The 18,031-nt window shown below is 35.4% G+C and overlaps 2 protein-coding genes and 3 long non-coding RNA genes across 8 annotated transcripts; 2 read left to right on the plus strand and 3 right to left on the minus strand.

Moving 5' to 3' along the window:
* Positions 1-419: 419 nt before the first annotated feature.
* LOC109607988 (uncharacterized) lies at positions 420-7,835 on the plus strand. 2 transcript variants are annotated; one of them, XR_002192242.2, is made up of 6 exons: positions 420-595; positions 1,072-1,434; positions 1,614-1,962; positions 2,122-2,244; positions 2,307-7,688; positions 7,746-7,835. It is a non-coding gene; the product is annotated as an uncharacterized LOC109607988 (long non-coding RNA). The 2 variants fall into 2 exon arrangements; XR_002192239.2 differs by lacking the exon at positions 7,746-7,835 and having other exon boundaries at positions 2,307-7,508; positions 7,566-7,655.
* On the minus strand, positions 6,162-11,383 carry LOC126264499 (uncharacterized). The gene is made up of 3 exons (XR_007547193.1): positions 11,243-11,383; positions 9,030-10,405; positions 6,162-7,879 (listed from the first exon to the last, which is right to left on the minus strand). It is a non-coding gene; the product is annotated as an uncharacterized LOC126264499 (long non-coding RNA).
* LOC126264496 (uncharacterized) lies at positions 7,886-14,332 on the plus strand. 3 transcript variants are annotated; one of them, XR_007547192.1, is made up of 7 exons: positions 7,886-8,021; positions 8,068-8,331; positions 9,005-10,010; positions 10,343-13,239; positions 13,295-13,540; positions 13,596-13,965; positions 14,022-14,332. It is a non-coding gene; the product is annotated as an uncharacterized LOC126264496 (long non-coding RNA). The 3 variants fall into 3 exon arrangements; XR_007547191.1 differs by lacking the exons at positions 7,886-8,021; positions 8,068-8,331 and adding an exon at positions 8,403-8,668 and having other exon boundaries at positions 8,715-10,010; XR_007547190.1 differs by lacking the exons at positions 7,886-8,021; positions 8,068-8,331 and adding an exon at positions 8,403-8,668 and having other exon boundaries at positions 8,728-10,010.
* Positions 14,333-15,069: 737 nt separating this feature from the next.
* LOC109607202 (uncharacterized) lies at positions 15,070-15,688 on the minus strand. The gene is made up of 2 exons (XM_020023725.2): positions 15,550-15,688; positions 15,070-15,494 (listed from the first exon to the last, which is right to left on the minus strand). Exons 1-2 carry the CDS (start codon positions 15,562-15,564, stop codon positions 15,126-15,128), a joined length of 384 nt encoding a protein of 127 aa, XP_019879284.1. The 5' UTR covers positions 15,565-15,688; the 3' UTR covers positions 15,070-15,125.
* Positions 15,689-15,780: 92 nt separating this feature from the next.
* On the minus strand, positions 15,781-17,914 carry LOC109607674 (uncharacterized). Its single transcript, XM_020024151.2, has 6 exons — positions 17,774-17,914; positions 16,730-16,961; positions 16,468-16,677; positions 16,244-16,411; positions 16,051-16,194; positions 15,781-15,988 (listed from the first exon to the last, which is right to left on the minus strand). The coding sequence occupies exons 1-6, from the start codon at positions 17,786-17,788 to the stop codon at positions 15,831-15,833; spliced, it is 927 nt and encodes a 308-aa protein (XP_019879710.1). The 5' UTR covers positions 17,789-17,914; the 3' UTR covers positions 15,781-15,830.
* Between the last annotated feature and the right edge of the window lie 117 nt (positions 17,915-18,031).

Here is an 18,031-nt window from a genome sequence, read left to right on the forward strand (position 1 = left end):
GAAAATTCATTAAATTAAAGTACAGAGAATTAATTGTTTTAAAAAGTTCGAATAAGCAACCTGAAATAGTTTATTACATGTGTACAAAAAATATATGCGTAAAAATCATATAATATGGTGGAATTGATATTGATTTTTATAGCGTCATTGGTGGAAAGGACCGTGGACCAGTTCCAAGATTGAGTAGCACTTCATTTCCTCCGCGGACAAAAACAAATGCGTCGAATTTCATTATAAAGCGTGGCGGACGTATAAAGAAAAAAATGGTACATATGAACGCCGCAAACAATTTTCCATACTAGTAAGTTGTTTAAAAATTTTAATTATGCCCCAACAACCGAAATGCGCAATCCGAAATGTGGAACTACTTTTCCATCGCGGCGTAGGAATTCCAAACGTGACGCATACGCCCGGTATAAAAGCGCACCCCAGCCCAATTTCGGCCATCAGTCTAGGAACGAGTCGTCGAGAGTACAGTTCACGTTCAGGGAGTGAGTAGTGCTGTGTCATCAACCGACGTCCAGATTTCCAGAACAGACGGGAGAAACCGATCGCGTAACAAATCGATACAACTGCCAGCCCGTAAAAAAACCAGGTGTGTTTTTAATTTTATAAGCACGTTTGCCTAACCGAAGAGATTTTCAATTGCGTAACAAATATGGGCGTTGTTCTCAATCAAAACGAGCCCAGTTCGAAAACAACGGAATTAGCCAATTGGATTTCACTAATTAAAGTCAAGAAATACGCATTTAAAAGCAAGCAACGTAAAAATCTCTTGGTCGACGCCGTTCTGTCGAACGCGTTGATACGTGCCGAATGCGAGTTACGTCAAAAACAGCAACAGAGGAGATTAAAATGGAAGTACATGAAGTCGACGCTAAAAATAGATGAATATAAGATTTGCGACCCCCAGACCTACGAAGAACTTAACAGTAGTATAGATAGTTTTATGTTGCAATTAAAAGATGTGAAAGTTCCTTGTTCTCGATAATTGTATTGTTGCAATACTGGACTGTAATAAGACTGTATGTTTTCGAAATGTGATATTATGTAGTAATTTTTTTATTACAGTCTCCTTGGAGGCCCGTCTGTCCATGCCAGGGATTTACACCACTTTGGTTTGTAATGTATCGTTTATTTGTACAAAATAGTAATTAGATATTTAATGTAAATACCTATTTGTGATATTAGTCTATATAAATAAATTAAAAAGATTTAATTTTTATATCGTATTTTTCCTTATGTTCCTGTTACTAATTTTGTTTGAATTTACATGCGAGCAACACATTCCATCATTAGAAATGGTACGAGTACCAAAAGGTTTATTATACCCCCCTAAAGGTCGTGGCTGATTACCTGAATAGGTGAATTCAAGGTGATGTCCTCTCATCCGCATCCGCATTTAATGGTAGAAGCTGCCTGCAGAACGACACGGTAATGTTTTCGGTAGCTTTTGAACGTTTCAAAATCTTTACGCATGATCGTAGTCTTGTTTGGAACATGTCCATTGCAATTGTATTCTTAATGCGAGAATACAAAGAAGTCTTTTTTGTTTCAAGCATTACATACGCATCAGTCGGTTTACCATGCAAAAAAAAACCTGTTTTCTTTAGGCTGGCGTCTGAACAGTTAGCCAACTGAGCGTGACTTGCCACCGCAAAAGGCCAGCACATCCGCACGTCCCGTTAAACATAACACAAACATGTCACAATGCGTTCCGACGCGACCCAATCCTCCATCTTCCCCGAATGCGAAGTTGACGTGGTCATAAGCGGCCACTTCTTCCATGGAGAACGATGGTAATGTGTATTTGTGCATGATGAGATATTTTCTCGGGTATCAGCAGTAGTTCCTTGGCTCTTTTGGTTTTTTTAATTTGTTGGTATTCCTTGCGTAACCGTCGTGTTTTAGCATTACCGAAAAGGGTGCGAACGTAGGAGGAAAGATCATGAGCATATTAAGGTAATTGTGTAGATTACATTCCTTTTTCTTTAATAATTATGTGACGCATCCACCTATTTATCAGTAGGTTTTGTAATTAATTCATTCAATTGAGAGAAATTTTAATTAGTACTTAATTGATTTAAGAGGTGATTACTAGCTTTCGTTTTCCTATTTCAGGTACATAAGTTAAAAGATAAATAAGTAATTGACAATTTTGTAAACTTGAATCTTTCATTATTAAAACAAATTAGAATTAGATGCGACATGTGTCTAAATTTGATCATCAATCTACTTTCATATGTAAGTAGTAACCTTCAAGCAGAAGGTTATTTTTATTATAAAATATGTAAATTTTATTTTAGATTGCTGACATTCAAAACAAATTCAGATATGTGCTTATTAAATAACAATTAAAAATTGTTATGATGAATAATATCTTATCCAGTTATACTTTTAAACGCGTACAAATACGGATTGAAGCATTTCATACACAAAAATGGAAGAAATAGAAGCGTATTATTTTGGGTTTTCTATTCCCTTTATCTTTAGAAAAATTGTTTTGTTCAGTTACAGTACGTCTGTAAACTTGGATAGAAAACTTCTGAATAATTCGAAGCAGAGCCAAAGCAGTTAAGGTACACCTTTTGTATTTCATAACAAGTTTTTTGTTATAATGCATATTGCGGGTGCCAAACTGACACAAAGATAGAAAATTATGATATAATTTACTAAAATTTATTAATATTAACACGTGAATCTAAGAAGATTAACTTGGAAGAATTAATGTACTAATTATGAATTTGCATTGACATTAAAATAGATGCAAGTAACAGGTAATGTGACTTCTTAACATGATTTTCATCAGGAAACAATATCAACCCTTTACCTCGACGATTGATGCGGTGAAATACCAACAAAATATTCGAAGAACAAAAGTACGTGGATATTATGAAAAGCAGTAAATTATAGAAAGTTCTCCAGTGGATAATCGTACTTTACGTAGTCCAAGTGGAGGGAACTAAGGTAACTAAATATGAGCATAGGAACAGTTGTCTTGAGTTTCAGTAAGACCTTGCGAAGAAATTTTCTGGACGTGCTTCGCGGACGACTTTCGATCGAGTTGTACCTTGTAGAAAGAATTATTGAACTAAACTAACGGAATAGTTGCCGGACAGGTATACATTTGGTGTATATGTTAACGTGATTTTTATTAGCAAACCAATTTCGATGCATCTCGACTCTTCGAATTTATTAAGGGAGCGAACATTCATCTTTGATGCCACACTATTTGAAAATCGAATTTGATATGCGGACAAATATTGAGCCCTCGGACCTGTTACATCATCGCCTATCATTTCATCCTTTGAAAACGAACGGAATGGGTCCTCACCAGGTACAACTTTGGTACTTCTTAACGTGATTGTTATTAGGATTTTCTTTGTGGACCAATTTCCATGCGACCAGAGTCATCAGTCCTGCGAGATGATCGCGTTTCGATCAAAATAAACCCAATAATACGAATCAACTTTGATACTCGCCACCCAAAAGACAAATTGAACGATTACCAGTCAGGTATACATTTGGTAGTTCTTAACGTGATTGTTATTAGGACACCCTGAAATGATTTTACTGCCCATTGAACGTTAAAAACTCGGACCATTTTCCATCAAATTTAAGCCATGTTCTGAAAACGGACGGGACACTCCACCAGGTATAAATTTGGTATTTCCTAACGTGATTGTTATTAGGATTCACTTTATGGACCAATTTCGTTGCGCCTTGAAACTTAAGATATAATCGTTGACAATTTCCGATAGAGTCGCATCTTGTAGAAAGGAGATTGCGGCCATCCAGGTAAAAAATTGGTATTTTTTAACGTGATTGTTGCTAGGATTTTATTGATGGACCAATTATGATACACAAGATGCATCAAGCCTACGATATGATCGCAGATCATTATCCATCCAGTTAATACTTACAGAAGAAGTACGTCAATCATCTTTAGTTCCTGCACCTTTAGAAATCAAAAGCAATGGTTTCCAACCAGGTAGACGTTTGGTATTTGTTAACGCGATTGTTATTAGGACTCCCTTTATGATGACACCCGAGACAACACCTGCAATACGATCGCCGAACATTTTCCATCGAGTTGAGACTTGTAGAAAAAGTACAGCGATCATCTTTAATACTTGGACTTGGAAAACAAACTGAAAAGATTACGGCAAGGTAGACATTCGTATTTCTTAACGTGATTGTTGTTAGGAATCCTTTGATGGACGTAAATTGATGATACCTGAGGCTAATTGTACGACATAATCATCAACCATTTTCTATCGAGTTCAGTTTTGTATAAAAATACAGTATCATCGTTAAACTTCATCCTACTGTGAATCAAACGGAATAAATTTCGACCAGGTAGACATTTCGTATTTTTTAACGTAATTGTTATTAGGAGTTATTTATGAGCCCCTGAGGCTTGAATCTTAAAGAAGAAATGCATCGATCATCATTAATAACCAAGACCTTTTGAAAATGAAAGGAACGGGCTCTCAGCAGGTAGACATTCAGTATTTCTTAACGTGATTGTTATTAGGATATCTTTATGGACCCATCACAATGCAAGTGGAACATTTTTATGCAACCTGAAACTCATTTTTGATCGAGCAAAGTCTCGTAAAAAATGATACGTACCTTTTGTGAACAAACCGAATACCTTCGAAACAGGTAGACAGACATCGATATTTATTAACCTGATTGCTATAGACCAAGAGCTTGAATCTTTTCTATCGAGCTGAAGCTTGTGGAAATGATTATCTTCTGACAAAATGAATGTTACCAACCAGGTAAATATTCGAATTGTTAAATGTTGTTACTAGGACTTACCCGATGTTTATAATCTACCATTTTCAATCGAGCTTAATCTCGTAGAAAATGCACCTTTATCCATCTTAAGAAAACCTAGGAAGCAGTTCCAAGCAAGTATAAATATGATATTTCTTAACGTAATGGTTACTAGGATTCATTTTGCGGGCCTATTTCGGTGCCACGTAAGTCTTTATGAACCATTTTCATATTGTAAACGTACAACAGTCGTCTTGCACCTCTTGAAAACAAATGGAATGGGAACGAAGACCAGGTACACATTTGGTTTTTCTTAACATGATTGTTATTAGGATGCACCTTGCGGAATCAATTGAACGCACCTTGAAACGTTGAACTATTTTCAAAAATAGCTAAACCATGCCGAAAGGACTCTTAATCTTCAGTCTTCATTTTCTGATAAATCTCGAAACTTCCTACGATCTTTTGAAAACGCTGCAGGTAAATCAAATGTGTACAAACACATTATTTTTAAATTACAGTAGAGTGCTGTACACCTCAACTAAGGATCCCCATGGACATAGTCCAGTTGTCTACAAAAACTATTCTACGTTTCTCCTACAGAAGATAGAATGTAACATTTTGGAATAGTGAAGTTATTAAGGATAAAGATACATTTGGATTTGAATTTTCTATAATTTTATTTTTAATAGGATTGATTTTACTTGAGAAACTGATACGTAAGACCCATATTCCATTTTTATTGGACAACCATGTTTTTAAATGAAGTTACTCAATGATGGTCCCAATGAGAAAACCTTGGAAGGTAACTAAAATGTAGATAAAAAACTTTTTGTTACGTTTCAGTACACTACAAACCTTCCAATCAAGAGTTGTTTTCCATTAATTGTATTTTTCATTCATCTTATGAAGTGGTCTTAATTTTCCTGGTGGACAAATATTTGTTAAGTTGAAGTGTTTATAATAATTAAAGGATCAACATAAGTACGACCCATAAGTGAAACATAGATTTTCTCATCATTATCTTTTCAGAACTAACAAGATAGTTGGTCATTATCGTTTAAATAGAAATGTTCTACAATCAAAAACTCGATAGGGCAAATTTCCAGGTAACTAAAATATGCACAGAACAACTTTTTGCTCAGTTTCAGTAAACTAATTACCAAGGTTTAAATCAACATCAAGCAAGAAGTCTTCTAGTCATCATGAATTTTGTTTTATGTTAAATATGTGGACGTGGCAGTTCAGTTAAAAGTAATTGTGATATGGTTAAAGTGCATAATGTGAACTTAGCCTCTGCTTCCATTTTGAAAATTGAAAGTGTTGTTAAGTGATAGTAGTTATATCTTAACCACGTCCTAAGGTGTTAAGCATCATATTTGATTTTCATCATTATCTTATTAGGATGCATAGTGTCTTTGAACAGAAATAACTACACTACAAGATTTCATTCATTTTTGTTGAAAAAAATCTTTGAAGATTTTAAATAAGCGAAGTTTGTTGAGACCAACTTGCAGGTAACTGAATCCATATAGAACAACTTCTGTTAAGTTTTAGTTCCATCCACATGCTTACATTTGTATTCACCAGAAGACAACCCACACATGAAGACCGAATTCAGTTTTTTACTTCCAATTAATTGTGAATTTGACTAAGGTGTAATATATTCCCCAATTTCTTGAGTGAATCGTGCAAGTTAAAAGTTGAAAAAGTAAATAAGTGAAGTAATATAAAAGGATGAACTTTTTCATGTGCAATTTTTGTTAATATTATTTTGTACCGGTGAAGTGAGCGAAAATATTGCGTCGCAATTTATTGGACATGAAAACTACCAAACCAGAAGAAAAGTATAAATACATGCATATTTGTTATTTCCTAACACTATTTTTATTAGGATGTTAAACGGGTCACTTCAAATTTTGGTTTGATTCAAAATTGTTTTCTTTATCTGGCCAATGTAACTAAAAATCATCAAATTGAAGAATTCGACATGTATACGTCAAGAATCCTCATTTCTTCCAATGTGCGAGAACTCCAGGTAATTGAAATATGGATACAGCAACCTTTTGTTGAGTTCCAGTTAGAATGTTAGGCGGGCCACAGATCTTGTACAAAATTGAAATCATCTTTATCTGGTCAATACGATTAAACATCTAGAATCATCGTTCCTACCACTGACCCAAACCTTCAGGTAATTAAAATGGATATAGAACAACCTTTTGTTGGGTTCCAGTTTACTTCTTTTACGACAATTCAAATTAAGTGGTTGTACTGGATGACATTACTCTTCCATTTGTGACTCTTAAAATCAATCCTCAAGTCTCCAGTCTGGAAGAAAGTATTGCCTTGCTATTTATCGGACGGCATATGGGGAACTACCAAACAAAACTTATGAAGACAAGTTTGAGATGTATATGTATTTGCTATTTCCTAAAACTATTTTTATTAGGATGTTAGTCGGACCACTTCAATTTTTGGGGAAGAAACTAATGCAAAATTGAAAACATCAAGAATCATCGTTCGGTCTACTTAAGCGACTACTCCAGGTAATTAAAATGGATACAGAACAACCTTTTGTTGGGTTCCAGTTCGATTCCACATTATCAACAGTACCATTTGTGACATTGACGAACTATCGAGCCAACCCCTAGTCTCCGAAGTGGAAAATAATATTGCGTTGCATTTTACTGAACTTTCATGATGGGAATTATCTAAAAGAACTCGTGAAGACAAGTTAAGATACATATATATTTCCTATTTCTTATAATTATTTTTGTTAGGGTGCTAAACGGGTCGGTTCAGATTTTGATTGAGAATTCTTCGCAAAATTGAAAACATCTCTGTCTGGTCCATATAACTAAACATCAAAAGTGATCATTCCTTACAACGAGCGGGAATTGAAGGTAATTTAAATGGATATAGAGAAACCTTGTGTCGAGTTCCAGTTCGGATGTTAAAAGGGCCGCTTCAGTTTTTGGTGAAGAAACATGCAAAATTGAAAACATTTTCATCTGTGTGTGTGACTAAGCATCAAGAACAATCATTCCTTCCCATGAGCGAGAACTCGAGGTAATTTAAATGGGTATAGAGAAACCTTCTGTTGAGTTACAGTTAGAAAGTTAAGCGGACCGCCTCAGATCTTCATGAAGGAACATACAAAATTGAAAGCATCTTCATCTGACCAATGTAACTAAGCATCAAGAACAATCATTCCTTCCTATGAGCGAGAATTCGAGGTAACTTAAATGGGTATAGACAAACCTTTTGCTGAGTTATAGTTAGTATATTAAGCGGACCGCCTCGGATTTTGGTGAAGAAACGTGCAAAATTGAAAACATCTTTATCTGGTCAAACTAAACATCAAGACTCATAATTCCTTTTAATGAGCTAGAACTTGAGGTAATTTAAATGGGTATAGAAAAATCTTTTGTTAACTTCCAATTATAGTGTTTAAGCCACCGCTTCACACAATTGAAAACATCTTCATCTGGTCAATGTGGCTAAGCATCAAGAATCATCATTCCTTCCCATGAACGAGAACTCGAGGTAATTTAAAATGGGGTATAGAGAAACCTTTTGCTGAGTTCCAGTTAGAACATTAAGCGGACCACCTCAGATTCTGGTGAAGAAACGTGCAAAATTGAAAACATCTTCATCTGGTCAATGTGGCTAAGCATCAAGAATCATCATCAGTCCTTCCCATGAACGAGAACTCGAGGTAATTTAAAATGGGGTATAGAGAAACCTTTTGCTGAGTTCCAGTTAGAACATTAAGCGGACCTTCTCAAATTCTGGCGAAGAAACGTGCAAAATTGAAAACATCTTTATCTGGTCCAACTAAACATCACGAGTCATCACTCCTTTTAATGAGCGAGAACTTGAGGTAATTTAAATGGGTATAGAGAAAAAAACCCTTTGATAACATCTAGTTTTGGTGTTAAGCCGCCCGCTTCAAGTTTTTGTGAAGAAACATAGAAAATTGAACATCTTCATCTGGTTAATGTAACTAAGAATCTAGAATCATCATTCCTTCCTATGAGCGAGAACTCAAGGTAACTTAAATGGGTATAGACAAACCTTCTGTTGAGTTACAGTTAGAACGTTAAGCGGACCGCCTCAGATCTTCATGAGGGAACATACAAAATTGAAATCATCTGCATCTAGCCAATGTGACTAAGCATCAAGAACAATCATTCCTTCCTATGAACAAGAACTCGAGGTAACTTAAATGAGTATAGAGAAACCTTCTGTTGAGTTCCAGTCGGAAGGTTAGCGGACCGCTTCAGATTCTGGTGAAGAAACGTGCAAAATTGAAAACATCTTTATCTGGTACATGTGATTAAGCATCAAGAATCATCATTCCTTCCTATGAACGAGAACTCGAGGTAACTTAAGTGGGTATAGAGAAACCTTCTGTTGAGTTCCAGTTACAATGTTAAGCGGACCGCCTCAGATTTTCATGAAGGAACATACAAAATTGAAAGCATCTGCATCTAGCCAATGTGACTAAGCATTAAGAACAACCATTCCTTCCTATGAACGAGAACTCGAGGTAACTTAAATGGGTATAGAAAAACCTTTTGTTGAGTTCCAGTAGGAATGTTAAGCGGACCGCCTCAGATAGATCTTCATTAAGGAACATACAAAATTGAAAGCATCTGTATCTAGTCAACGTGACTAAGCATTAAGAACAATCATTTCTTCCTATGAACGAGAACTCGAGGTGACTTAAATGGATATAGAGAAACCTTCTATTGGGTTCCAGTTAGAATGTTAAGCAGACCGCCTCTGATTTTGACGAAGGAACCTACAAACTTGAAAGCATCATCTGGCCAAAGCGATTAAACATCAAGAATCATCATTCCTTCCTATGAACGAGAACTTGAGGTAATTCAAATGGGTATAGAGAAATCTTCTGTTGAGTTCCAGTTACAATGTTAAGCGGACCGCCTCAGATTTTCATGAAGGAACATACAAAATTGAAAGCATCTGCATCTAGCCAATGTGACTAAGCATTAAGAACAACCATTCCTTCCTATGAACGAGAACTCGAGGTAACTTAAATGGGTATAGAAAAACCTTTTGTTGAGTTCCAGTAGGAATGTTAAGCGGACCGCCTCAGATAGATCTTCATTAAGGAACATACAAAATTGAAAGCATCTGTATCTAGTCAACGTGACTAAGCATTAAGAACAATCATTTCTTCCTATGAACGAGAACTCGAGGTAACTTAAATGGATATAGAGAAACCTTCTATTGGGTTCCAGTTAGAATGTTAAGCAGACCGCCTCTGATTTTGACGAAGGAACCTACAAACTTGAAAGCATCATCTGGCCAAAGCGATTAAACATCAAGAATCATCATTCCTTCCTATGAACGAGAACTTGAGGTAATTCAAATGGGTATAGAGAAATCTTCTGTTGAGTTCCAGTTACAATGTTAAGCGGACCGCCTCAGATTTTCATGAAGGAACATACAAAATTGAAAGCATCTGCATCCTAGCCAATGTGACTAAGCATCAAGAACAACCATTCCTTCCTATGAACGAGAATTCGAGGTAACTTAAATGGGTATAGAAAAACCTTTTGTTGAGTTCCAGTAGGAATGTTAAGCGGACCGCCTCAGATAGATCTTCATGAAGGAACATACAAAATTGAAAGCATCTGTATCTAGTCAACGTGACTAAGCATCAAGAACAATCATTCCTTCCTATGAACGAGAACTCGAGGTAACTTAAATGGATATAGAGAATCGTTCTATTGGGTTCCAGTTAGAATGTTAAGCGGACCGCCTCTGATTTTGACGAAGGAACCTACAAACTTGAAAGCATCATCTGGCCAAAGCGATTAAACATCAAGAATCATCATTCCTTCCTATGAACGAGAACTTGAGGTAATTCAAATGGGTATAGAGAAACCTTCTGTTGAGTTCCAGTTACAATGTTAAGCGGACCGCCTGGGATTTTCATGAAGGAACATACAATATTGAAAGCATCTTTCTCTAGCCAATGTGACTAAGCATCAAGATCAATCATTCCTTCCTATGAACGAGAACTCGAGGTAACTTAAATGGGTATAGAAAAACCTTTTTGTTGAGTTCCAGTCGGAATGTTAAACGGACCGCTTCAGATTCTGGTGAAGAAACGTCCAAAATTGAAAACATCTTTATCTGGTCCATGTGATTAAGCATCAAAAATCGTCATTCCTTCCTATGAGCGAGAACCCGAGGTAATTTAAACGGGTATAGAGAAATCTTCTGTTGAGTTCCAGTTAGACTGTTAAGCTGACCACCTCAGACTTTGATGAAAGAACATTCAAAATTGAAAACATATTCATCTGGTTAATGTGACTAAGAATCAAGAATCATCCTTCCTTCCTATGAACGAGGACTTGAGGTAATTCAAATGGGTATAGAGAAACCTTTTGTTGAGTTCCAGTCGGAATGTTAAGCGGACTACTTCAGATTCTGGTGAAGAAACGTGCAAAATTGAAAACATCTTTATCTGGTCCATGTGATTAAGCATCAAGAATCATCATTCCTTCCTATGAGCGAGAACCCGAGGTAATTTAAACGGGTATAGAGAAATCTTCTGTTGAGTTCCAGTTAGACTGTTAAGCTGACCACCTCAGACTTTGATGAAAGAACATTCAAAATTGAAAACATCTTCATCTGGTTAATGTGACTAAGAATCAAGAATCATCCTTCCTTCCTATGAACGAGGACTTGAGGTAATTCAAATGGGTATAGAGAAACCTTTTGTTGAGTTCCAGTCGGAATGTTAAGCGGACTACTTCAGATTCTGGTGAAGAAACGTGCAAAATTGAAAACATCTTTATCTGGTCCATGTGATTAAGCATCAAGAATCATCATTCCTTCCTATGAGCGAGAACCCGAGGTAATTTAAACAGGTTTAGAGAAATCTTCTGTTGAGTTCCAGTTAGACTGTTAAGCGGACCACCTCAGACTTTGATGAAGGAACATACAAATTTGGAAGCATCTTCATCTGGTTAATGTGACTAAGAATCAAGAATCATCCTTCCTTCCTATGAACGAGGACTTGAGGTAATTCAAATGGGTATAGAGAAACCTTTTGTTGAATTCCAGTCGGAATGTTAAGCGGACTACTTCAGATTCTGGTGAAGAAACGTGCAAAATTGAAAACATCTTTATCTGGTCCATGTGATTAAGCATCAAGAATCATCATTCCTTCTTATGAGCGAGAACCCGAGGTAATTTAAACGGGTATAAAAAAACCTTATGTTGAATTCCAGTTGGAATGTTAAATGGACCACCTCAGACATTGATGAAGGAACATACAAAATTGAAAGCATCTTCATCTGGCCAATGTGACTAAATATCAACAATCATCATTCCTTCCTATGAACGAGAACTCGTGAAAATTCAAATGGGTATAGAGAAATCTTCTGTTGAGTACCATTTAGAATGTTAATCGGACCACCTCAGACTTTGATGAAGGAACATACAAAATTGAAAGCATCTTCATCTGGTTAATGTGACTAAACATCAAGAATAATCATTCATTCGTATGAGCGAGAATTAGGGGTAATTTAAATGGGTATAGAGAAACCTTTTGTTGAGTTCTAGTTAGGATGTTAGTCGTGCCGCTTCAGATTTTGGTGGAGAAACTGGTACAAAATTGAAAACATCATCTGTTCAAGATCAACATCAAGAATAATCATTCGTACCACTGATCGGGATTTCTAGGTAATTAAAATGGGCATAGAACAACTTTTTGTTGGGTTTCAGTAAACTGAATATATTTGAAGCAGACTCATTAACCAACTGGTTGTAATTACTGTTCCGTTTGTGACATTAAACAACCATCAAACCAACCGTAGCCTCCAAACTATAATAGTAAATTGTGTTGCTATTTATTGGACTTTCATATTGGGAACTATCTGACAGAACTCCTGAAGACAAGTTAAAAATATACATAATTTTTACTATTTCCTAAAATTACTTTTATTAGGATGTTAAACGGACCGCGTCAGATGTAGTTGATAAACTGATAAATAATTAAAAACATCTTTATTTGAACACTGTTATTAAGAATGTGTGATATCATCAAATTGAAGATTTCGGCAAGTATACTTAAAAAAAATCATCATTTCTTCCAATGAACGAGAACTCCAGGTAATTGAAATGAGCACAGCAACCTTTGTTGAGTTCTAGTTAGGATCTTGGGCGCTGCAGATATTGATAGAGAAACGGAAGCAAACATGAAGACATCTTTGTTTGATTACTGTCACCAAACATTAAGAGAATCATCATTCTTTCCACTAAGCGAGAAGACCAGGTAATTAAAATTAGTATAGAACAAACAACCTTTTGTTGGGTTCCAGTTCAATTCTGTTATGACTTCAATTCCAAATCAACTAAGTGTATTTAAACCCCAGACTCATTGTAAACCTCAAAAGAAGGCATATATGGGAGGTAAATAATTTATTTTCACTAACATTTTGATAGTCTACAAAACAATTCGTTTCAGATTTGATATCACATCAGCATACAGGAGAATGCGTAAAGAGGAAGTAATTATAATTTTGTGGAAGGTCGCAATAAAAATTAATAATGTGTAATATTGGGTAACGTACAGAAATAAATATTCCACAGTTTACAATAATATTTTGCATAACCACCTCTACTTGAAAAAGTAAAGGTATTAATCCAAACAAAAATGAGATATTTAGAATGAAATGAATGAATGATATATCTGCAAATTAATTGCTTAAAGGTAAATATTTATTTTGTTTATGTTTATTGAATGACTAATGTTATTCTAATTTTAGCAACGAAAAATAGAATGTACTTTTCAACCTTAATTAATGGGATAAGTATGTATAAACAAAATGTACAAATAAGCCAATATTTACAAGGAACATTATGTAGACAAAATATGTTTTGATCAGAACTCTAAGGACAAAGAGCAGATGAATGATTCAGGTTAAATTCGTAAAATGAAACCTGTTCACGTAGAATTAAAAAAAAATAAATATCATTAAAAATATTCTTACATATACCTTTTAGAAGACTTGATAGATGATTACCTTAATTTTAATATAATTGTTTCTTTAATTAAGGATGCATGCCTGCTGAATTGAGTAGGTGGGGGAGCACTTGATTAGAGAAACACTTGATTATTAGGGATTAATTATCAAGGTAACTATTGTTTAGAAATATGATTATTTAGTTATTAACTATATAATGTTTTACAGGTACTCATTTTAAGGGTTCTTGATGTCCAACTATTGGATGGACTTGATTGAAATTGCCAACCGTCCGAGAAAAAATCTTTGTCCAAATTGTGATCATGGAGAAATAAATTGATCAAATCAACATCTTTAAGAATCGTCGAGAAATTTTTAGATTTTGGTTCCAGAAGAAATTTGAAAGTTAGCAATAAGTTTGCAAAAGTTTGTAATTGATTATATCTTACAAAATGTATAATCAAATAATACACATATATGTTTATATGAGAATAATGTTGTATAATTTCTTTAATAAAATATTTCATAACAAATGAAAATGTTTATTTCTATAGAAACATTCGAGTGCCAACAAAATTTGCCACCTTCAAAGTTATTCTGTGAAAGGATGGGCTCAACTACAGAATTATATGTGGCCAAGAGGGAGGGTCATTTCGGATTTCCAAAACTCGCTGAAAATTGCCATGTTTTCTGCATGGTTGACTTGGGTTGGTGGAATATGGGATTGTTTTATAGTAGGTAAATTAAATTTATGTGGTATCTACTATGAATCATATTCCATAACATTTTATATCAGGGATGTTAGTATGATTGTTTGGAGCAATAGCAATTAGTAAGTTCTTATGTTTAGACTTTTTTGTGCAAAATAAAATTACTTCTAGTTAGTTAGATGCAGAAACTCTTTACCAGACATGATGAGTGACTCATTAGCTGGTTCATTATTGACAATTAGTTTGACATTGTTTATTCAATACTTGGCACCAAAGGAGCTAGTTTGGTTAACTAGTTATTTTCTTTTTGATTCATAACAAATGTATTATGGTATTTCAGGTGGTATAGTAGCAGCTTTGGCTATAGTAGTTTATTGCTTGCCCACAAGTAATTCTGTAGACAAATTATTTAGTGCTGGCAGACATGAATTGCATGGAAATACGGATATACCGTTATTTCATGTTCTAATGCAATTCAATAATATACCAGTCTTCATGCTTACATTTCATATTACTGGAGACCACAGTCTGAACTAAAAGTCTTGTTAATCTATTGAATAATAAAATTTTTAAGTTTTTTAAATTGTTTTATTTATTTTTAAACAACAATGCTCGTGTTTATTCATCCATAATAGTCATAGTAAGGATAAGGATATGGATACGGATATGGGTAGTAATAGGGAGAAGCAACAGCAGCTCCAATACCCAGGCCGACTCCAACCCCAACTCCTAGTCCCACACCCGAGAAACCCCTGTACCGTCTGCCTCTGAAAGGAGCAACAAATCCACCACCTCCGAATCGTCCGAAACCTCTACCGAAACTTCCTCGTCCAAATCCGCCTCTGCCAAATCCTCCACGGCCACCGAAGCCATGACCACCAAACCCTCCTCTTCCGCCACCGAAACCTCCACCCCTGCCTCCACCACGAGGGTCCGGTTCGGGACTTGTTAGTGAATCGTGCACAAGTATTATTAATACCAAAACAGCAAACTAAAATCAATATAAATCAGACAATTTTGAATTTAAAATAATAAAATGTACTTACCAGAGTCTTCATCATCGTTAGGCTATAAGTTCTAAACAGTCTGTTTGGTAAATGATGTATGGTATAAATATTATATTTATTCCGTTATCCTTGTAATGTGCTAATTAGTGGTCCAAGTATTGGGGTATTTTCTGGTCAAGTTGTTTATCTGATCATTTAGATTACTTACTAATTAAACTCAGTCCATTGAAAAAGTCCCTTCTAAACAAATATTTTGTAATAATACAACAAATTTTTATATATATATAGTTTATTGTATTGTGTATTCAAAACTTATTAATTTATTCTTTTTTAGATGTGCAAACTCCATTTTTGCAACTAAATGAGGTTGTTGAGGTCACACCATTATTATTGGTCGTGACAATTCCTCCTCCAGAGCTTCCATTAGGACCAAAACTTTCTCCATAGCTGAAACTGCTACCAAAACTTGACGATGTTCCTGAAATATATAAATTTGTACAAACAAATGTTTAAATATGTATCGTTGTATCGTTAACAAACCTCCATTTGTTTCCCCAAAGCGGTTTCCAAGTGGTGTTACAGAAATTCCGTTGGGCCCTGAACTAAAGGTACCACCGAATGCACCGCCATTGCTACTACCTCCTCCGTAACCACCAAAAATTGGCACGTTTCCTCCGAAACCGCCTGTGAACAATTTCAAATCAGATTCTACGTTGTAAAATAAACTACGTACCTCCACTTCCGCCAGTCAAAGGAGTTTTAGCTGGCACTGCGGTTATCCCATTTGGCCCGGACACAAAAGTACCACTGTATGAACCTCCATTGCTGCTGCCTCCACCGTAGCCGCCGACGACTTGACCTTGCCCGGCTCCGAAGCTCGACCCGAATCCACCACCACCAGCTATAACAGCAACCTTTCTATTTTTATGACTTAAATTAAAGCACAAATGAACCCACATGAAGTTCCGGTACCAACGCGATTAGCTAATGGAACTTTTGAACCGGAAGCGACTGCAACCCCGCCAAGCGGAGCTACCGAAATTCCGTTCGGACCCAGGGCAACGCTGCCCCCGAATGTGCCGCCGTTAGGACCGCTTCCACCGAAACCGAAGCCACCGACGGCTCCTCCTCCCTGTGCGAAGCTGCCTCCGAACCCGCCGCCACCGCCTTAGCAATGATCATGAAATTATCCGATGGCATGAGAGCAGGTTGTTCTTACCACTTCCTCCTCCACCTCCAAACGCACCGATGTTATTAAATCCATTGGCGAGCGCCTGAAATAGGCCTCTGGCTCCTCCAAATCCGGTACCTTGGGCAATACTCGCTATAACCGCCGAGAAGGATTGGGGATCGAAGGGTGCGAAATTGTGGAACACGGCCTCCTGAGGTGCGCCATAGGACGGATATGCACAACAATGTTGTGCAAGCGCAACCGAAGCAATTAATATTACCTGAAAAACATGCATTATTATATTCACGAAATGTATTTATTTTTACAGCTGATGTTTAATATTAATTAAAATACTAGTGCTCTTTCTGAATATCCCGGAACAAATATAAATTTAAACGAAGCATGCAAATCAGTGAATATATAATTTGATTAATGCAGAAGATTTGATTCTGGTAATTCCAAAATTCCAGACAATAAAAAACTATAAACATATAATTAGATGGCCTCATTGTTGGTGGATAATATGGTAATTAAATCCAATTACGTAATTTCAACAAAAACAAGTTAGTCATGGTTTTATGGATTTCACATTTAAATTTACGTTGTTACATTTTTAGTGTATTACATATATAAATTTTTATGGAAATAAGCTCATATTACTGAATTAAAAAAAAAATAACTTCAGTGACATTCGACTTTGGAATTTAGTGACATCAAATTAAATAAACAAATTATAATAATAAAATAATAATAAACACACTTTTTTCATTCAGTGAAATTTAGTTAAAATAAACAAAAAATATTTGAGTATACACTTTATAAATCTTCCCAGTTATATTCTATAGATTCAAGAGTGTATTTTCTTTAGTCTACAAAATAAAACATGTTTATGGAATTAATTTATTAATTAACAAATTAATAAAATACGCAATTATCAAAAAAACTGAGAGCTACTAGACATATGTACCAAAATATTTAAACCATATAAAAAATAAATAAATAGTTACTTAAAAAAAGTCAAACACTTCACTAGAGAATACTTATTTAGTTGTTATTACACTGATGTTAGTAAATAATATAAAATGCACTTACCTTAAAAGTGTTCATGCTACTGACAATGTTTGCTTACAAGTGACTTCTTAATGTTACAGGTTAGTTCATCAATATATAAAACCAGAAAGCAAAAAACTCAAGGTTAAGGCAATGAACTTAAACAAAACTAAAACCTACTTTACAGCTCTGACTAAACTAATTGTATACAAACTCCCGTTAATTAAAAATATTAATTGGTATAAAAAATGTGATAAAAGATGTCGTTTGGAAAATTCCTAAAATAATCGGCAGCAAATG

This window comes from Aethina tumida, chromosome 1 (assembly GCF_024364675.1).
Source record: "Aethina tumida isolate Nest 87 chromosome 1, icAetTumi1.1, whole genome shotgun sequence".
In the NCBI taxonomy this organism is placed as follows: Eukaryota; Metazoa; Arthropoda; class Insecta; order Coleoptera; family Nitidulidae; genus Aethina; species Aethina tumida.

Excerpts from the sequence above, each read along its gene's own strand:
- LOC109607674 (XM_020024151.2), bottom strand. Across the intron at positions 16,678-16,729 it reads TGGAGGTGGAGGAGGAAGTG|GCGGTGGCGGCGGGTTCGGA; the intron begins GTAAGAACAACC and ends ATCATTGCTAAG. Across the intron at positions 16,195-16,243 it reads TTTGACTGGCGGAAGTGGAG|GCGGTTTCGGAGGAAACGTG; the intron begins GTACGTAGTTTA and ends AATTGTTCACAG.